This window comes from Labeo rohita, chromosome 8, assembly GCF_022985175.1.
Source record: "Labeo rohita strain BAU-BD-2019 chromosome 8, IGBB_LRoh.1.0, whole genome shotgun sequence".
Lineage (NCBI taxonomy): Eukaryota > Metazoa > Chordata > Actinopteri > Cypriniformes > Cyprinidae > Labeo > Labeo rohita.
The window spans coordinates 24038860-24061552 of NC_066876.1; the positions used below are offsets into that span (position 1 = coordinate 24038860).

A 22693-nucleotide genomic window follows, 5' to 3' on the forward strand; every position below is an offset into this window, starting at 1 on the left:
TTATCAGGCTGTGTTAGGTTTGACTGTTTAGACTTTATTAATGTAGGTTGGGGTCGTGTCATTCTGTATCAAACTGTGTTTGAGTGTGTTCTCGGTGTAAATTGTGTTTGACTTTCTCCCTGCACTCTTTTAATTTGTTGCAAATTGATTTGGACTGTGTGTGTTCCAGGTGTGGGACGGACTCTCCTCAGGCCAGGCAGCTGCTCTCTCTCACGCTGGACCGCATCAGTCACAGCCTCCTACTGGCTTTCCCTTCTTGCGTGATCAAAGTGCCTGTAGCACGCTGCCAACTCTATTCCCGCTGCATGAAGTGAGTGGCACATACGCACACTTGGTTAGCACACTAAATGAGGACATTTATAGACATATTATAAATCTATATTAAATTATTATATTAGTTTAAAGGATTCCCTCACTTTCAGAATAATATTTGCTCACCTCCATGTCATCCAAGATGTTCATATCTGTCTTTCTTCAGTTGAAAAGAAATTAAGGTTTTTAAGGAAAACATTCCAGGATTTTTCTCCATATTGTGGACTTGAATGGGGATCAAAAGGTTAAAGGTCCAAATTGTAGATTCAATGCAATGTCAAAGGGCTCTACGTGATCCCAGCCTGGGAATAAGGGTCTTATCTAGCGAAATTAAAATTAAAAATGCATATACTTTTTAACCACAAATGCTCATCTTGCACTAGCTCGACCTTACGCATTACATAGTTATACTGAAAAGGTCACGCGTTATGTAGCTGGAAACACTGACCCGGTGTTTACAAAGTGAACATGCAAAGAAAGTCAAACGCTCTTTACAAAAAAGGTAAAACGATGTTAAACGATTTTAAAGTTGGAAGAGAAAATTTTTGTTTTTTTGCCCTACCCTACCTTTTTCAACCAACGTACAGAGACGAAAAACTAACCATGTGTGACCTTTTCAATCTGATTATGTAATGCGTGAAGTTGTGGATGCGCATCGCAGAGCTAGTGCAAGACGAGCATTTGTGGTTAAAAAGTATATAAATATTTTATTTTTTTTAAAGAAGATGAACGATCGTTTCGCTACAAATGACCGTTGTTCTTTGGCTGGGAAAGTGTGGAGCCCTTTGAAGCTGTATTGAAAGTCCATTATATGGAGAAAAATCCTGGAATGTTTCTTCAAAAACCTTAATTTCTTTTCAACTGAAGAAATAAAGACATGAATGTCTTGGATGACATGGGGGTAAGTAAATTATCAGGAATTTTTTATTCTGGTAGTGAACTAATCCTTTAAATATTTAATTTCTGTATAGTACAAGTATCTACCCTTACCAAAAAGAAGTATACTTCAAGTTTATTTTATTAAGTATGCTTAAAGGAGAACTCCACTTCCAGAACACCAGTTAACAAATAATTTACTCACCCCCTTGTCATCCAAGATGTTCATGTCTTGCTGTCTTTAGTCATAAAGAAATTATGGTTTTTGAGGAAAACATTTCAGGATTTTTCTCCATATAATGGACTTCATTCGTGCCCCGATTTTAAACTTCCAAAATGTAGTTTAAATGCAGCTTCAAAGGTGCTAAATGATCCCAGCCAAGGAAGAAGGGTCTTATCTAACAAAAGCACAAAAGCTCATGTAGCACAGGCTATGGGATGCGCGTCCACGATGCTACAAATTAGTAATGGGTCATTCTTGAACTATTCTTTTATTTTGAATCTTCATTGTGACTTGGGAAGAACAAGTCGTCTCTGGGAGTGATTCGTTCAGTCGCACATGCGCAACATCCTATTAGATTCTGTACTGGAATTAGTTCACCTGTTTCGAGTCTGCAGGTTTTTCGAGTCGTTCGTTCCTCTTATGGGGCTGTCACCTGATGAACGAATGACTCAAACCCGAAAACTTGTCAGTTAAGAGTAGACAAAGAAGTAAACAATGAATTAATCTTTTCTGTTTCTTATAGCATTATAGTTTTGTTTTGTTTGTAGTGTGATCAGTGTTTGTGTAAGCAGTAGATGTGTTAGGGAAGTAACACGTAACACTTTAATTATATTTTGCTAAAATGAATGAAATGACTCGAAAAAAAGATTCGTTCATTTTGCTGAACGAGACTCAAATGTCCGAGTCGGTAAAATGATCCAAACTTCCCATCACTACTATGAATCATGTGAAAGTTCATCATCTGTGTACTGAGTATGGCGAAAAACTCAATCTTATTTTCTCCTACAACTTGAGAGGAGGACATCAATGTAACTTTTTGTTTGTAAACAGCATTTACAAACTTACTTGCACTTTCTTAGTCTTTGCGTGTTCGCTTTGTAAACACTGGGTCTGTAGTTCTACGTGACCTTTCGACGTGATTCAATAGTACGTAGTGTCGTGGATGCGCATCCCAGAGCCTGTGCTACATGAGCTTTTGTGCTTAAAAAGTATAAAAAATTTTATTTTCTGAAAAAAATGACCGATCATTTCTCTAGATAAGACCCTTCTTCCTTGGCTGGGATCATTTAGAGCCTTTTGAAGCTGCATTTAAACTACATTTTGGAAGTTCAAAATCGGGGCACCAATGAAGTCCATTATATGGAGGAAAATCCTGAAATGCTTTCCTCAGAAACCATAATTTCTTCACGACTGAAGACAGAAAGACATCTTGGATGACAAGGGGGTGAGAAAATTATTTGTAACTGATGTTCTGGAAGATGGAGTTCTCCTTTAAGTAAAGTTCAAATATATTCTTAAGTATACTTTATGTAGTACGTATACAACTATCAGTGTACTAGTAGTATACTTTGAAGTGTACCATTTCAATACTCCTTGGGACTAAACTGGCCCACTTTCTAATATACAAAAATATACTTTTAAGTATACTTTAAATATAGCAGTAGTAAACTTTGAGTACACAACTAGTTTACATCTATGTTTTCAGTTTGTACTGCAAGTATACTAAAAGTGAACTTTATAGGTATACTGATAGTTTACTAATTAGATACTTTTTTATGCATTTTTAGTACACTTTGAAGTATAGTCTCAGTAAACTACTAGTTTAGTAGTTTTATACTGCAAGTATACTAGTAAGTTTTCTTTAAGTCAACTTTACATCATACTTTTTGTTATATGAATATCTGAACATACAAAATTTTAAAAGAAAGAACAGGGCATGTGCTTGTAAACAAAAACATTTTATTCTAGCTCTCAAAGTACAGCTCAAATATACTTAGACTCTTTCTAAGCTTAAGTCAAGTATACATAAATGTCATTTTAAATATTCTTTTTCTTAGTCTGAGAAGAATGTAAACCACATTTCTGAGAAGTACGTAAAAAGTAGACAAAGTATACGTTCCTATTTTTAGTTTAAAAGAAGTATACTAACAGCACACTTGAATAAACACATTTTTCGTAAGGGTAGTCAACTCATATTTGCTCGTTTGCTGGATTTGAACTGTCACAATGAGACTGATACCGTGCAGAATGCAAAGGCTGGGCTAGTCAAAGAAGACTATAGCGAGCATTTTGACAGGAGGTTGAAAATCACCTCAGGGTGTGACAGCTTCAAAATAACTTCCAAAGTCTTGGATAGGACGTGCAATTGTGAGGAACCTCCAGTTTCATCTGGCACTTGCGAGGCCAGTGTGGATCTGTTTGGAGATTGAACGTGTAAATTCGAACACAATAGCAATCCATGCATGCAACGAAGGCGTTCCTTAATCCCATTGAAAACCTTTGGGAAATTCTAAATCTGAATCGAAGCTGTTGAATAAATCTCAGCTTTGGGATAAATTTAAGGAGGGCCTGGCAAGAAATGATGCATGCGCATAGCTTACAATATGCAAGAGAACGGCTTTTATAATCAAAAACAAGGTTAAACCAGCGAAATATGAATAACAGATTATATAGGTCAATGTATGGTTTATTTCCTGTTAGCTTTTTGTGTTTTTACATTGTTTTTGTTTTTTTTGCGTTTTTACATTGTTTATTATATTTATTTTATTCTACATGTTGCCATGCCATTTGTCATGCTTATTCAACTCTTGTGGACAAATTTGTCCCAAAAGCATAGTTAAGTAAACCCACACATCATTTACCTAGCTACTGTATAAAACCAGTGAACTTCCCATTGACTCACTGTTATTCACTAAAGCTATTTAAAATAATCCAGAATTATGCCTAAAATATGATTTATAAAAGAACCATTTGTCCTTTTTAGGACAATCCCAACTGTTTATATTTTAGCTTTCAGCTCTAGGATAGTTTTGTGATCCTGTGATCACTGGTCACCAACCCGTGCTCTGTGTCTGTGCCCGTGGGCCATCGGTGCAGCCCAGTGAGGCGCACTAACACATGTCACACGTCTAATGTGTGCACTGAACCAGCTGGATCATACTTGGATGAAATCCAGCGGAATTAAACTATATGCTGTCTGGTGCCGTAAGGGGTACCATTCATGCTCGTTTCTGTTCTTTCACAGGAACTGCATCGCCTCGCGGGATCCCTACTGTGGCTGGACCAGAGGAAGCACCTGCTCTTTCCTCCGTGCGGGTACAAGGTGAGTTTTGGCAATGTACCTACTGACATATCTTACCCATTTTATTTTTAGATAAAGTATGTGTCCAAAAAAATGACGATTTTTTTTGTTCTGCCCTTGTTTAAACACACTTGTGAAAGTCTATCCATCCTCAGAGAGGGTTTTATTGAGTTCTGTGTGCAAATACAGGTTGTCTGCCGGTATTCTGAGATCAAAACGCGGAGACCGTTTTACCTCAGTGCTGTTATGCAATTACAGCTCTCTGGCTGGATCTGATTTGATTTACCAAGGACGGTCAACCTGTGGATCGATTCAGTCTCGCATAACACAAAAAAATTCTCACCAATTGAATTTCGCAGCGGAAGAACGATACGGGAGTAGTTCTAATTACTGCCGCTTGCCAATGTACACAAACGGCGAATGTGCAAAACAAGTTTAGGGACTTTCTGTCGGCTGTTTATCAGTCTTTATGCTTCTCAGTGCTACGATACGGCTAATGTTCATCCTCAGGAGAGCGGCGGGAAGGAATCTGCGTGCTCATTTAAATTCTCGGGGTGGCTCACCGCTGTAGTATAAAAAACTCAGCCATCTTCTCTCAGAGGAGTTCTGGAGATTACAGCTCTGCGCCTGCAGTTTGTAGAAACATTATATTTTATAGACGTTTCACAGAAAGCGTTTAACCATGCGGGTGTAAGCGTATCTTCTGAAAAACTAAGACCCTGGCAGTAAAAGACCCCTGGCTGGCTTGTTGTCCTGGGCTTTAACTAATTGCCGACGGTAGTGGAAAGAGGCTGGTCCCCCGGTGCACGCTTCTGCTGTGCGTAGCCTTCGGCCTTTCCTCTGTTTGACTTATGCGCTTGGAAGGAAGCCATTCGTGAGCCGACTGCAGTCATTTTTCTTCATTAATTTGGCTTTAAGGTAACACAGAACATCTCTAATAGAGTACTGTGATGCCTCTGTGTCCAAGACTTGATCGTGAGTGCAGACTGAGTTTCTGTACACATCCTGTACAAGCTTTTAATGTGCAATAGCACTTATTATCAAACCCAAGAACAAAAAAACAAGACATTTTAGAAGTACCCTTCAAGATGGCATTAAAAAGTGTTTTCTTTCAAAAAAAAAAAAAGACAGAGAAAATACACAGGCATTACTGTAATTCAGACAGTGCAGTTTTATGGCCTGTTTATGTGGTTTGCTGATGAATGGTTCTACTACTGTTCTTTCTCCACAGGCTTCCCTTCGAGCAAGACGTTGAGCACGGAAACACTTCTCACTTGGGCGACTGTGACGGTAAGAGAACATTTTTATTACGACAGTAAAACTCTTCATGCTGTGACCTCCCGTTCTCTTCCCTCATCCTGTTAGACCTGCAGCCGCCGTCGTTTTCCGCCCCATTTTGAGCTTCTGTTCTGCTGCGTGAGTCTCGGTTCGGGTGCGTGGCGATCACAACTCGCGCTTCCTATTTATAGTTCCCCTTTCATCTCCGATTATGTTGGTCTTGGAACAGCGTTGAGTTCTGGGTGAGCCTCTCTTGGTGGGGTTCATTGCAGCAAATCAATCGTTCAGTCTGAAATATTCACTCGCTGTAGAACCCCTTTGATCTCGCCGCTGATTCTGCGTAGACATTGGTGCACGTTAATCCTGGTCCACCACAGGAGACCTTGCTCATCTGCTGTGAGCCACAAACAGTTGGATGTATAAATATTGCATAATGATCGTGTCTGCCTGGCTGGATTTTAATCTGCTCATCAGGAGCTTTTGAAGTTTTCCAGCCCCTATTTCAGTTGTGGTGCACAAGCCAGAAAGTAATGGGGTGGTGGGGCCAACTGCTGGATTTGCTAATGTGTTTCCTAATGGAGAAGATCAGTAAGTCAAGAAAAAAAACAGAGGAACTTTGTCACAGCAGTATAAATAATGGGATGTGAAAGAACTTTATTCTGATTTTCAATATTCTTGCAAAACTTGCCTTCTCTAAACGAGCATGTTAGTCCTGTTCCAAAACCTAACAAGTTGCCTACTTAGCACTTTAAAGAATGTTCCCGATGCGAAGACTTAAAGGGGACATCGGATGCAAAATTCACTTTTACATGGTGTTTGCATAAAAAAATGTCTTAGCAGTGTGAGTATACGCTGTCGCCATCAGCCAGTTGCACGCTATACACCATTTTCTCTACGCTCAGGCAACTGTAGCCACAACATTGTCTCGGAAGCAATGCAGGTGTTTTGTAAAAGTGAACACAAGTCCTCATTTTGTCCCGACATCAGAGCCACTGATGACGCAGTGGATTAGTTTTGTTTTTGATGGTAACGCACAACCGAATACACAAAAAATGGAAGAGAGGGGTGGGGTGAGCAGTAGCTCATTATCATTTAAAGAGACATGCACCAAAACAGGTCGCTGTGAACAGAGCTGTTTTTGACAAGGTAAAAAGGGTGTTGTTGTACACGACCATTGAGGAATTTTACACAAAGTATGTTACAGATATTTCATGAAGACCCTAAAGAATCACACTAACTTGGGCGTCTAATTTCCCCTTTAAAAGATTCTTTTGACCAAATGCTAAAGCGGCATTGCTTATATCCTTAGCGTTGAAGATGATCCCAGAATGCAGAAGGAGAGAAATTTCCATGAGAGACAATGTTAAATTTATTAACTTGCATTAGGTACCATGAACTAAAGTAATAAACAATCATTTTTTAGAGCATTTGTAAATCTGCATTAATTTTCGGTTAATTATAATTACTTGTATGTGTGATTATGTATTTATATTTTTAGGTATTTTAATTTAATTTGTTAAAAATTAATTTAAATGTTAAAAATGTCTAAGATTATGTAGAAAGTAAAATTTAATAAATCCTGTAAAAGTATTTTTCATTGTTAGTTCTTGATTTTAGTTAGGGCTGTCCTCGACTAAAGATTTTTATGGTCGACTGGTAGTCGTTCATTTTAAGCATTAGTCGACTAATCGCACATTTATTAATAAACCATTTAATTAATTATAATGAGCCTTCAATTGTCTACATAGCCTAACAAGTGCTCAAACGCATGCATAAAACATGCCACAGCACACCGGCAGAAGATGATTATGAATGTGTCACGGAAAAACAGTAAGGAGGCTGCATTAACATTTTAATAATTTATTGCTAAACTAGTCCTTTCTTTGTTTTCGGCTTAAGAGATAAAGTCGGGGACCCGTCATCTCTTTAATAGTTTCATACAGATTACATAATCTGACAATATTTGTTTTCCATTTGAGTTGGTTCATTTGAAAATAGATATTTCGTTCTCTAGATATATTTTTCATGCCTCTAAGGCAAGTATACACAGAGTTAAAAAAGTTTTCTTGGTGCGTGCAAGTTCACAGAGACTGAGATGGCAGAAAGCACTTCCTGTTTCCTTACATTATTTTACAAAAGCGCAATGTTTTGTTGTTATTGTGAGTGCACACAAATAAACATAGAGCCTTTACAGATTCAAAAGATGTATTACTATGTATGACCAAGAATGACTATGATAAGAATGACTTTTTAAGAGCAAGTGACTACACCGGCGCCTCCATCTGTTATGCACTAAGCCTGCTACTATTCAGCTTCCACACGCCGCACAAGACACTTGAATAGCGCACATTTTTCTACATTAACATTAGATTAAGTGGCCATGTACAGTTGCTAATACCTACATACAGTGTTTCAGATGATAAGCCATATTTGAGTTTGATGAAAGATAGGTGAGCGTTTGGATGTCCTGCCGATTTATTGTATTACCACATAGACCAGCCGTTAACTATCTGTTCGTCACGGATTGTGTGACTTCACCACTTCCTGTGGATTTTTATTTATTTATTTATTTTCCTGCAATTAATTAAATTCTGGTCTACCAAGCCTCTTCTCATCGACTAGCGGTTGTTATTCAGTTTCATTCAGTATTGTATAATTAGTTCTTTCAAAATTTACTGTTTTAACTAATATAATATTTGTGCTATTAGCTCAGCAACCTGCTAACCTCAAAACTTATTAAAATCAATTGTAAGTCAAGTCTGTTGTGAGGAATTGCTGCTTGTTCATTTTTAAGTTCAATAATAAAAATCAAAATTAAATTTTTTTTGAAGCAAGATAAATTTACTTGAGAAGCAACACTACATTAGATGTTAAAGAATGTTTTATGAGAATGTATCTTTAATACTGGTGTTTTCTGTCTTACTGTGCTGGCAGATATTTTTTCACTTTTTTAAGTATAAACAAGTGAATAATTTGCTAGTGCTTTAAGACAAACACACTAATACTCAAAATAATATTTATGAAAACAATCTAAGAAAACAAGCTTTAAAATCTTGCACAGTGTTGCTTCTTGAGAAAATTTACCTTTTCTAATTTGCATTTAGACCAGCACTAACTGACACAAACCAGTCTTGATCAGCGTGTAAATTCATGCTGGTTTAAGCTGGTGTGAAAGGCCTCTGTAGTGACTCTCAGACTGGGGACTTGCATGGACAGCGTCTCATTCTTCATCCTTAATAAGTCTTGTGTAAATAAGTGTTTGCCTGCAAGGCTTTGATCAGCAGACCGCATGTCACATCCATCACGCTCCTTGAGTGCGGTTCTCCTGGGCTTGCAGTGCAGAGAGACACAGGCCAGAGGTTGAGAAGTGGGCAGTTTAAAGGATGTAGCACTGCATCCATCATGGTTTGTAGCTGGTGACTGGCTTTCATCTCTTGCTGGGAGGGGTTACAGACTCTGATTCGGGGTGATGGAGATCACCCGGATGAGACTGAACTTCATATGACCCCGGATGTCTGCATGCATGTCTGTGAGGGCACAGAAGGGATGGACAGCTGATGTTAACAGCTTCTACTTAACGACAGAAAAGTGGTCAGTGGAAGTGGGGGCAGAGGAGAAGAATTGATTTTCATCTTGTCTCTCTGACTCGGTCTGGGCTGAATGATTACGAAGGGTGGGATCCATAAACCAGGGAGAAGACGAAATGGTACACAGAGAGATGAAGTAAAACAAGTATAGATGGAGGGCCGGTGGTGGTTGTCAGACGAGCTGGAGCCTGTGACTGAGGGCAGGTGTCTGGGGTGGGGTAGGGTGAACAGACGGGGCCGTGAATGATGTAGAGTGCAAGCTCTGATATCTCCTGTGTCGCAGAACCATCACTGCTGCAATTCCCAAAGGCCTTGCGCTGCTATAACTCTCTGACATGCTCCCGTTGCCTTCTGTACGGCAGAAGCAATTTCTCATTCCCTCGCTCCTTCTACCTCTCTCGGTTTAAAAATAGTGCAATTTTTCTCATTCTGTTTCTCAAAAACTAGTACTTTGTACAACCGCAGTACAAACTGACTGGTTAGTTGACAGATAACATGGAAATCAGCTTTCTGTTGTCAACATCAAGATTTCTGGTACTTTAGGTAGTTTGTTGGTGTAAATTGTTATAATTGTAAATAATTTGTGGTGTAAATTGTTATAAATCAGTTTTTATTTAAAAAATAAAGTTCAGTTCTGAATGGGTCATTTTTAAAACTTATGTCCTATTTATTTTGTTTTATTTTTTTTTATTTTTTCAAAAAAGTCAAATTACTGCAGTACAATAAAACGCCTAGTTAAGAAATAACATACTTTTTTGTGCCTTTAAAAACACTTTTTTTCCATTTTGCCTATCCAAGGTTTCAAATATCAACTGCTTTATTTTAGCTTAGCACAAAAACAGATTATTGCGAGTTCAAGCGTGTAGCTTGAATGGTCACGGATCAGCAATCTCCTCATAAAACTGATTGTGCAGACCAAACCGTAAGTTGTAGAGCCTTGAAACAACCTGGCATGGGATGGTAGTACTCATACCGCCTACAACATGACTTAGACATGTTCTAATCGGCCTGACGGCGGCACTACAGCAGTCAAAAGTACGAAATCGCTCATAACTCCCAAACCATCAGTTGCAGGCTCAAGTGAATATCAGTTATCATAAAAAAAAGGTTTAACTTTCAACTCACTGTCGCAAAGGGATGCCAAAACGTTCAAAAGGGGCAGGGCCACTTTTAGTAACATGCCTATAACTCATAAACAGAATGAGATATATTCGCCAAACTAAGAACACTTATGTAAGAGTTCAATCTGAGGTCATAGGAAAAAAATTGCAGAGCTTGGCCACCTTGTGGCGTTATTAGAAGAAAAAAACATAAAAATGGCTATAACTGCACAAACATTTGTCCTATCAACATGAAAATCAGTGTGCACGGTCTTGGTCTGAAGTCCCACAAGTTGCATATGACCGCCATTGGCCAATAAATTTTGATCACCTGTCAGACAAAGTTAGAGGCCAATCGGAACGAAACTCTGCCTGTTCGACTCACGGCCCTAAAGGTCTGAGAGAAATTTGAAAGAAATCGGCCACTGGAGGGCCACATCACATTTTCAAGGGCGTAAACGATTGTACAATCTGTGGTTTTACGCACATACACAGGATATTCATATCATATGATAGAATTTCTTATTCTGGACAATTGCCTCCAGAACCACAGCTGTCAGTCAAATCATTTTTTAAATGACTGAGATGATGTCAAAAACTTAGTCTTAGGTTTTTTGCTCAATCTGAAAAAAAAAAAACACCACAGTACAATTCTCTGGACACTGTAGGCTAATAATTATCAAAACAATTTGACATTGACCCTTTGGGAAGTTATACTGGGAAGTTAAAAATGTACCCAAAATCCTATAAGCCTAAAGGAAAACTCAAAACATGCGACAGGCGATTCTAAACAAGCATGCAAAGTTTTAAGCGGATCAGACTACGGCTGGCGCTATAACAGTCATAAATAAGAGTCATAAATCATAATTCTATGGTAAATTACCTGGGTTTGCCAAAAATGCTTTTTAATCATTAATTTAGGTGGTTACAGCCTTGCTAAATAATATGTAATGTCTTTTTCCATGTATGCCTAAATGCCTTAGCTGCTTGAACCCAGTAATCGCTGCTTGCAGCTATATTTCTGCTTGATGTTGCAAACTAGTATTTATCCTATAATTGTAATTTATCATAATCATAAACACAGTGGTTTGTAGCTCAAATAGTTTTACCATTTACTAGGGTTTGTTATATTCTTCTATTTATTTACAGTACTTCTGAGTTTAAAAATAAGTTGCTGTTCACTTTTTTTTTACTGCAGTCCACTTTTGGCAGCCAAATAGACATAATTTAATTCAGGAGGAGTAGTTTTTACGTTTTAGTTTAAATAAATGTTCTTTTTAAACTTTTTAGGAAGTTTTAAGTTAGAAAAGTTGAAGTATGTTAATGGTACATCAAGCCCTTTTTATCTCAAAAGAGCAAGGAGAACTTTGATTCTTCATTATATGACCCGTTAAGTGGTCCTGCAGTGAGACAAATTAGTTTTTAAAAGTACTTTTCAGTCTTTGAATTAATTTGAAGCTGCATAAAAGCTGCATGCATAGGAATGAGAAAGAATGAGGAAAGTTTTAGTTTAAATGGTGCATAGCTTGTCACATTCGCAGGGCACTTCTATGATGTTAACTGCCCGAATATATCTCTCTGTATCTTTCTTCCACCTTCACTTCACCTTGGTGTTTGAGTAACCGATCAGCCAGTTCTTTCCATCTCTCTCGGTTTGCTCATCAGTGTGAGAACCGTAATTAGAGATGCGCCTGCTCTTCCTGTGCCCTGACCAAGCACTTAGCGATCTGCTTCAGAATGTCAGCTCTCCTTTTGCCTGATGCACCGAGGAGGAGCTGATCAAAGTAGATGTAGACATCAGATGCTTTAATTTAGCAGACCTGTGAGGCCTGCCCTCAGAGGCCCGAGACACAGCCGCCAACAGCCACTTGTCATTCTGCATTTTGAGGGCCTATCTCTTTGGCTTTATCTTTCTGTTTCTCTCTCCGTTAAGGGAGGCATGCCAGGTTGTGAATTCTTGTGTAATGATGGCCGATGACTAAACTAGCTGCAATAGCTGTGCTCAAAAATCAACAACAGTGCTTGAAACAATTAACTTGTTTGTTGCTGGAATGAGTACATGTTGTATAAAGAGAGAAATGCTGGCTTGAGAGAGGAAAACATGATTTTTTACATTCCAACCTGGATGGACATTTTGCTCTCTCGCCTGATCTTACTTCAATGTGGTGTTAACCCTTTACAGGTCATGACCTTTAAGTCAGCCGTATCGATTGCAGGATTAGCGGCTAATTTAACGCTCCTTAAACTTCAACAGTATCCTTTTCTTTGGAAAATTACAGGTCATGTGAGGGGTCGAGTGGGAATGAATTATTACGCCAAAGGAAGTAAAAGCAAAATATACATACAGTACATATACACTACTGTTTTACTCCTGCACCACTGTTCAAAGTACTTTTTTCAACAAGGACCATTAAATTGATCAAAAGTGACAGTACAGTCCTTTATATTGTTACAAAAGATTTGTATTTTCAAATAAAACCTGTTCTTTTTAACTTTGTATTCATCAAAGAATCCTGAAATATTGTGGTTTCCACAAAAATACTAAGCAGCTGAATTGTTTTTAATATTAATAATGATTAGAAATTTTCTTTAGCACCAAATCAGCATATTAGAATGATTTCTGAAGGATCATGTGACATTGAAGACTAGAGTAGCTTTTCCTTCACAGGAAAAAATACATTTTAAAACAACTTTTAAAACAGCTTTGCCTCTAGAACCAATCAAACTGCCGTCAATCAAATTGTTTTTTAAATGACTGAGAAGATGCCAAAATCCTACTTTTGCAAACTAGTCCTAGGTTTTTGCACTCAATCTGGAACAAAACCCTGTAGTACAATTCTCAGGACTCTCTAGGCCAATAATTATCAAAAATATTTTAAAATTTCCCCTTCGGTAGGTTATAACAGGGTCGTTTAGAACAGGGGCCTGTCCAATTTTACCCAGCCTTCAACTTTTTATTCATGAAAGAATCCTGAAATATTGTGGTTTCCACAAAAATATTAAGCAGCTGAACTGTTTTTAATATTAATAATGATTAGAAATTTCCTTTAGCACCAGATCTGCATATTAGAATGATTTCTGAAGGATCATGTGACATTGAAGACTAGAGTAGCTTTTCCTTCACAGGAAAAAATGACATTTTAAAACAACTTTTACAACAACTTTGCCTCTAGAACCACTGCTGTCAATCAAATCGTTTTTTAAATGATTGAGAAGATGCCAAAAACCTACTTTTGCAAACTAGTCCTAGGTTTTTGCACTCAATCTGGAACAAAACCCTGTAGTACAATTCTCAGGACTCTCTAGGCCAATAATTATCAAAAATATTTTGAAATTTCCCCTTTGGGAAGTTATAACGGGGTCGTTTAGAACAGGGGCCTGTCCAGTTTTACCCAGCCTTGAACTTTATATTCATGAAAGTATCCTGAAATATTGTGGTTTCCACAAAAAACTGAACTGTTTTTAATATTAATAATAATTAGAAATGTTCCTTAGCACCGAATCTGCATACAAGAATGATTTCTGAAGGATCATGTGACACTGAAGACTAGAGTAGCTTTTCCATCACAGGAAAAAAAAATTACATTTTAAAATACATTAAAATTGGAAACAGTTATTGTAAATTCTAATAATATTTCACTTTATACTGTATGTATCTAACTGTGCTAAAAGACACTTTGGCTTTGACAGATTGTGGTTCACTGGGGTAGAATCCAAATATACCTGCCACTGGTAAACGTTAACTACGCTCGCTTATGGGAGCAGCAGAGTCATTGTTTGCACAGAAACTCATCAGCAAATGTCAACGCTGTTAAACCAGGCATCAAAAGCGAGGGAGACATCAGTGTAGGAGAAAACTGTCACGCTCCACTGTCGTTACGAGTGAATGGACTGCAAAATGAGGCTTCTCCTCAAACCGGCAGTTCAGCTACAGTACGTGTGCAAAGAGCAGACAGTCATAAGCCCCATTACTCTTTCTTTGCATCTATATCCCACCCGCTTACCCTTTTCTCCTGTGTGTGTACGTTGCTGTGGAAGCATTTGAGCATAATCACAGAGTTGACACAGATGGAGGCAATTATGCTGCTGTTAAAATATTTCCTGGAGAAAGGTGGTGTTTTGACTCTGCAAACAGTGGGTTGCAATCACGATTGAATTGAAGTCCATGTTACACGAAGAAGTGCACGGTGGCGTCATTCTTATGGAGTGGGATGACAGCCATGCGGAGAAAGGCAATGAGGCACATGCTGGCAAATTTGCTTCTCTGCTGTAATTGGTATCAGCTTGCAAACATAGACATAATTATATGTCTCATGTACACTACTGTTCAAAAGTTTGCTCACCAAAAGCTATGTTTATTTGATCAAAAATACTATAAAAACATTTAAAACTTCTATTTTCATATATTTAATTTTTTTTTATCAGTCTTCAGTGTCACATGATCCTTCAGAAATCATTCTAATATGCTGATTTGATGCTCAAGATGTTCTCCTTCCAAATATTTTTTGTGGAAACTGTGGTAGTTTTTACAATTTATGATGATATGACATGTATTCAGTATCAAGGAAGCTTTGTCCTCAATAAAGGAAAATATGCTGTGCAAAGTGTCAAAATCAGTCAAACAGAATATATTTGATGTGTAATATACAACTCTTACTTGGAATGAAGATGACAGTTGTCGTTTTGTAATGTCACATTTGGTGTGAATCACATTTTATATGCTCTGTGGAGTTTGTTTGGTGGGTGTTATAGGTTTTATAGAGGACTTACAGTGAGTGTTTGTAAGACCGATGTGGTGCTCTTGCCCTCCAGACCTTTCAAATGCTCCCTCAGGGACAGTTCATGTTCTCCTGGAATACAACATCTCATGACCTTCATGTCCAGGTCATTAATCTAGTCATGGACAAACCCACACATGTATGTCTACACTGAGGTAGGCCATTCCATGTAGCAGAGTTGGGAAAATTTAGATGTGAAGAAAGGGATTCCTTTCAGTTTATAAGTTAAAATTTGAATTAAATTGGCCACACCATATAGGACGTTGAACTGAAATGACAGAAAGAGTAATTTATGAAATGAAAACTTGACAGTCAAACAACTGGAGTTTTATTACTAAAAAAAACACACACAAATGATTACATGATTATTTAGGAATAATTATGCTTATTTTTCCCTTTATAGACGTTTTTTCTCAACTAATTAGACATATGTTTTAAAGTAATTCACAAGTGATTGGAAAATACTGTCTTGGCAATTAACACAGCCATCAAAATAATTTAGTTCAGCCGTACAGATTTCAATTAGCTATGAATATCACATTGTTTATAGTAATTACAAAAATGTGGTATTTCAGTTAATTGATTATATGTTAATGATTGGTTCCATTTGAAAGTCTGGGGTATATTACAATGAAAATTAGACATGTTCTTTACACTAATAAATGATAGTAATAAAATGAAAACATTTTTTAATTTATTTCTTATTTAATTTTCAAATGAAATATTTATTTTTTATTTAATTTACTGACACAGTAGTATTATTATGGTGCTCAAACAATCACCCTGAGTTTGATTCTAGTTTGTAACATTTTCCCGTTTTCTTCTTTGCTTCTCCTCTCATATTCTGGCCTTTCTACACTATCTGCCTTATTTTTCGTGTAAGAGCGGGCACATACATTTGTAAATTTTATGGGGGTGGCTCCTGCTTTCATCCTCGTCCAGCTATTTTTAACTGTACAAAATCGATTGTTTTGCTGCTTGATATTGCAAATTGGTATGACACCATATTATTTTAATGTGTTATCTTAATTATGAACACACTGGTTTGTAGTGCAAACAGTTTTACCATTTACTGCGTTGTTAAGGAACCGGAAATCTCGCCCATAGACTTACCTCCGTGTTGAAGAATAAGGTGGATACTATCAATGGAAGTGGCCATAAGGTCAAAAAACTACTACTATCATATGCCTTTTAGTAAAAAAAAATGCTCAGGAGGGGAAAATCAGTGTATACAGTTGAAGTCAAAAGTTTACATACACCTTGCAGAATCTGCAAAATAAGAGGGATCATACAAAATGGATGTAATTTTTTATTTAATATCGACCTGAAAAAGATATTTCACATAAAAGACATGTAGTCCATAAGAGAAAATAATAGTTGAATTAAAAAAAAAAATACATACACTTACAAAAGTTTACATACACTTGATTCTTAAAATTGTGTTGTTACCTGGACGATGCAGAGCTGTTTTTTTTTTTTTTTTTTTGTGATAATTGTTCATGAGTTGCCTTGTTTGTCCTGGACAGTTAAACTGCCTGCTGTTCTTCAGAAAAATCCTTCAGGCCTTCATTGGTTTTTTAGCATTTTTGTGTATTTGAGCCTTTTCGAACAATAACCATGATTTTTGAGATCCATCTTTTCACACTAAGGACAACTGAGGGACTCATATGCAACTATTACAGAAGGTTCAAACACTCACTGATGCTTCAGAAAGAAACACAATGCATTAAGAGCCAGGGGTGTAAACTTTTGAACAGAATGAAGATGTGTACATTCTTCTTATTTTGCCTAAATATTGTATTTTCATTTACTGGTTTTCATTTAGTACTGCCCTTCAGAAGCTACAGAAGATACCTTGTATCTTCCCAGAAGACAGAATAAGTTAAATTTACCCTGATCTTCAAATTCAAAATGTTTTCACCCCCCAAAGCATCAGTGAAGCATCAGTGACCATTTGAACCTTCTGTAATAGTTGCATATGAGTCTCTCAGTTGTTCTCAAAAGATGGATCTCAAAATCATACATTGTTGGAAAGGCTGAACAAGACTTATGAACACTATGACTAAACAAAAAAATAAAAAACAGCCATGGATCATTCAGGATCATTCAGTGTATGTAAACTTTTGAATGGGGTCATTTTTATAAATTCAACTATTATTTTCTCTTGTAGACTACATGTAAACATCTTTTATGTAAAATATCGTATTCAGGTCAGTTCTAAATAAAAAACATGCATTTTGCATGATCCCTCTTATTTTGGTAAAATAATAAACATTCTGCAAGGTGTATGTAAACTTGACTTCAACTGTATATGGGGCTGTGTTCCAATTTACAGCGCCTCTACGCAGAGTTCTCACTTAACTTGACAAAATTTGTTCTTTTGGAATGCTGAAGTACACATCTCAGGGCACTACTTGGCAATTGGAACGTAGCCTTATTGTGTAAGAAAGCTTGGCGTGTTTGACTGCAGTGAGAGAGAGACTCAGGAGCATAAAAGGACAACAGCAGCTGCCACTGAAGCCTGCAGCACGACGAGCCGCCTGTTGTGGTGTTGAGGATGTTGCCGTGGCGGTTGCCAGGCATGTTGACAGGGCATGAAGAATCTCTCCGCCACAGATCATCATGACTGGGTGAAAGTGATAGCTCAGACAGGTGTGTGTGTGTGTGTGTTTGTGTGTGTGTCAGAGATACACAATAACAGAGCAAAACATCTCAGCCTTAGAAATACCTTGCATGCACCCACAGGTGCGACAACACCATTTTTCTCTATCACACACACACACACACTTGATGCGGACAAGCTGTATCGATCATTCTAAAGAGGATTTTGTTCAGTTCATCAAGCCAAAGACCTGTGTGTCTATTGAGTCTGTCTGACACGCATGAAAGAGACATTTTGAGCCACCACAGCAGATTGTGAATGACCCAGAAAAGGTTCTTATTTCAGTAAATATGTGGAAAAATGAATCCACCTCAGCCAGACTGAGTCTGAAAACTCAAACCTTCAAACCGTCAGGAGTGTTAACTTAATACAAATAAGGAAGTGTTTTAAACAGCTGGTAAAATACAGTCATACATGGAGCACTGACAGATAGAATTTACGTCTTCAGCATGCTGGAAAGATTAACTTGAAATTGGAGGTTTCGTGATTGTGGTGGATGCAGATGTCGTGCTTCGCAATTGCAATTGGCTAGACTAATAGCGGCGGGTCGCTTTCTGAATTTATAACCCATGCTGGAAATGTCGAATATTTTTTAATGATTTCATTTGAGAGTTCTCGCCATTCAGCTCTAAATTGAGGCTATTAATTTACCAGCAAACCTCGTGTTACAGTAGAGCCCCCATCAGCTGCATTTGTGGGATTGCATTGCCGTACACACTTCCGTAGTCGTTTGATAAATTTAACAGCTGAACCGGCTCTCATCTGCATCCTCATTAGCAGTTGTCGGCAACGGTTGCTGCGAATGGGGAAAGCTATGTTGAAAAACTATGCGCTAATTGAGTACAATTAATTGCAGCTGACTAGGCGGCGTCTGCAGAATGTGAAAAAGGTGAGCGAGCGACAATAGGCAACAGTGTTTTAGCAGCGGACCGTTTCTCTTAACATCGGGCTCAGGTGGGGAGGCTCATATCCTCAAGCTCAACACCCCTCGTTATTTCAAACAGTCCTTTCTATTTAGTCTCATGTTAATCATCGTCAGACATTGTGGACTGTAGCGTGCACAATTATGTTGGAATTAGAAACCCTGAACCGGTGCCAGGAAGCCTTTCACCTTATTGCAGTGCTATAAGCCTTGAGCAGCTCGTTCTTATTGAAAATTATAGAAGAGTTAATTGAGAACACATGCAGACGTATGGAAACCTGCTGGCTGTATATTGATCTGAGAGGTTGGCTTTTAAAGTGTAAGCTAAGAAGCCATAAATGTCTTCACTACTATCTTTCTGTAAACACTCTGCCTAGAACCAGACATGTTTAAAAAGTTGGATTTTGTTGGGGAAGCTTTTACACATGGCTTCCTTGCTGATTTTGTTCAGGTCTGTTTTTTGCTGGTCTTTCTCATAAAGCTGCTTGACCAAGGTTAGTTGCATCATTTACTCAACCTCAAATTCAAACTTTTCCTCTGTGGAACACAGAAGAAAGTCTTTTGAAAAATGTTGTGTGTTTGTCACCATACAATGAGCGTCTGTGTGGTCTGATGTTGTTTTGGACCCCACTGACCTTCATTATATGGGGGTCATTCTATAATTAGGGGTACATTTAGAATTTGACAGTGTGAAGAAAATCTATGTTTACTACTGTCCACCATGTTATCTTTACTGGGTAACACAGTTGACAGGTAACTTAGTTGACATTTGTTTTGGGCCTGTACTCATCATATATTTTCATGAACAAAACATAAGTTTCTGTTAAATTGTCTTTCAGTTAAATTTGCAGCAATAATTCCTGTGTAACACTGTTGACAGTCAGTTAAGCCACAATTGACACAGGTTTGCTAGTTTAACCAATATTAGGGGAAAGAGAGAGAACATAACTTCTAGTCTTTCATCCATGTGCTTCTAGAGGAAAAATCATCATACTGTGCAAAGTACAGTTGACAATGGTTTTTCGGACACAAATAAAACAAGTTATATCACATTAACACGTATTAGTTTTGAAGTGCACACCCAAATGTCTTGATAACCTAATCTAGCTGAAGGCAAAACTATGAAATTAATTTTTATTTGAGGTAATTTTCATGCTTAAATGCAGAGTAGAATGAGCAACTTTACAAAATCGGACCGCTGAATACCAGGGTTGTATATGATATGAACATCATTTTTGAACAAAAGATATGGCTTTTTCAACATATAGTAGTGTGAAAAATATAATTGTGTACTAGAAGATTAAGCATCAGCGCTTTATATTGTTGAAAGTATATTAAAAATGTACTTCACAGACATGAGATGTACCCACAATTATAGAATGATCCATGGATAAACAGTTTCAAAGCATCATGTAAGGAACAGACCAAATATTAAGTTGTTATTGACTAAAAATGTAATTTAAAAGGAATAGTTCACCCAAAAATAAAAAATTCTGTCATTAATTACTCACCCTCATGTCATTCCAAACCCATAAGACCTTAATGTTCGAAACACAGGTGACTGATGCGGAAGAAAAGAAATTGTTGAATAAAGTTGGTATTTATTTATTTATTTCGTTTTCACACAAAAAGTATTCTTGCAGCTTCGTAACATTACGGTTGAACCACTGATGTTACATGGACTATTTTAACTATGTCTTTACTGCCTTTCTGGGCCTTGAACATGTCAGTAGTGTTGTTATCTATGCAGGATCATCAAAAATAGCTTAAATTGTGTTCCAAAAATGAACAACCTTACAGGTTGGGAACGACTAATTAATGGCAGAAATTTCATTTTTGCGTGAACTATCCCTTTAATGAAAGAAGTAAACAATGTAAAATGTATGAGTGAATTATTCTTTTGAGTCAGAGTTTTTCAAATAATCCATTTCACGTGAATTGGACTGATTCGATTCTCAAGTTAAACTTGCAATACACAAAAATAAAGGTGCTTTAAAAGGTTCTTCCACAGCGATGCCATAGAAGAACCATTTTTGGTTCCACAAAGAACCATTCAGGCAAAGGTTCTTTAAAGAACCATCTCTTTCTTACCTTTTTATAATCTGCAGAACCTTCTTTCGCCACAAAGAACCTTTTGTGAAACAGAGAGGTTCTTCAGATGTTAAGGGTTCTTTATGGAACCAATTAGACAAAAAAGGTTCTTCTATGACATTGTGAAGCACCTTTATTTTTAAGAGTGTAGCAATGCCACCATCTAAAACTTAACATATGCCAGAAACCAGAATTGCTGGTCTTTTCAACATGGTTAACAGTGAGACTTGAGTAAAGCAAAAGATGGCTGACATGTCGAGAACCAGAAAAAGAGAGAGGATTGGCAGACAGAGAATAGCCTGCAGTGTTTCTGCAGAGAAGGGAAGAGTGTGTGTGTGTGTGTATGAGAGAGATAGAGAGCAAGAGCGAAGGCAAGAGAACACAAGACAGAGATAGAAAGAGAAAAGATAATGAGTAAAGTCAGTGAACCATAAGCTACTGCTACACACACACAAATGCACAAACTCGCATGTACGGCCTCGTGGTAACATTAAACACTACACAAACTCACACACCCAGCAGCATCCAACATAGCACAGAAACTACTGCATGAATAAGTGTTTGTTACATAAGCACAGCTGATGAGAGCCTGTTTTCAACACACTAAACTGTTTCACCCCATGCTTGAAGGTCAGGTAATTAATAAACCTCAGGAAGGTTGCTTATTTGCTTGAAGAAAATCCATATTGCGCCTGAGGTTTTTAATGACACGATCTCAACAAGAAACCAAACCCTGCTAGCATTTCATTAGCCGCCTCTCTGCTTACAGGTTGAAAAGAGAGACCGAGAGCAATAGAGTGATACAGGGAATAAAAGAATAAGGGTACGTCCCTGGAGACAGACAGCCAGCAGAAGATGAAAGGACGTGGCACAGAGAGAGAGACGGAGAGAGAGAGATGAGCGGGAGAAGATGTGCACAGAGATGGAGAGCGATAAGCAACAAACATCAAACTGCTAGTGAATAGACCCGGGGAAAAAAAAAAGAGGCAAAAGCAAGGCAGTTAGTCCCTGGGCTCTAAGTCTTTTAGCACTTGGCCTATTGCCTTCCGCAGACCAGCTCTCTAACTAGACTGCTCCACCGCCATTGTTCGCCTGTAATTGGAGCTTCCAGCTCAAGACGTGCTCGCTGCGCCTCAGCCTGACAGTCCGGCTGCCTTCCATTAAGCTTTAATAAGTGAATGGGGAAAAAGGGGGTTTCTGTCACCCCGTCGGGAATGAGGAAAAGAAAGAAACCATGCCTGGGACTATCTCTCGCTCTCCGTCCTCTCCTGTCTGTGTGTTTTGTTTCCAGTCACGACAAAGCTGAGTGACTACAAAGGCAACATCTATAATGGCCCTGATCTATTCATTGCATGCATGCACCATCTTTTTACTGTAAAAAGGGATGGACACATTGCAGGCGAGAGGGGAGAAAGAATAAGAGGTGGCCCTCCAGACAGGCGGACGTTTTAATGCGTCTCTTTCATTACAGAGAAAGGCCGGTGTGGTTTAGGTAATATCTATCTGAGGCACCATCAGGGCTGTGCCCAGGAACAAGCGACTCACGTATATACAAAGAACGTTTGATGTGTGTTTTAGTGGTGCTTGCAAACAAAATTGTGGTTTTAGAGGGGATGGCTTTCAGTCCTTCGTGACCTTAGGTGTGCTTTCAAGAGACAAGTTTACTTGGAATATCATTTAGACATATTTTTCAGATCAACATTCAGGACTAAAAAGACTTTTCGAGGTTAAATGCAAGTTAAGCTCTAGCAACAGCATGTATGGCTGCATTTGATTACCTGA

General features: G+C 38.0%; 1 protein-coding gene across 7 annotated transcripts in view; it reads left to right on the plus strand.

Moving 5' to 3' along the window:
- The window catches only part of sema6bb (sema domain, transmembrane domain (TM), and cytoplasmic domain, (semaphorin) 6Bb), a 159060-nt gene that overhangs the window by 128333 nt on the left and 8034 nt on the right, over nt 1-22693 (plus strand). For all 7 annotated transcript variants that reach the window (XM_051117239.1, XM_051117242.1, XM_051117243.1 and 4 more), the window contains 3 exons: nt 170-310; nt 4437-4514; nt 5725-5783. In XM_051117239.1, the coding sequence (XP_050973196.1) occupies nt 170-310; nt 4437-4514; nt 5725-5783 (278 nt within the window). The remainder of the gene's footprint in view (nt 1-169; nt 311-4436; nt 4515-5724; nt 5784-22693) is intronic.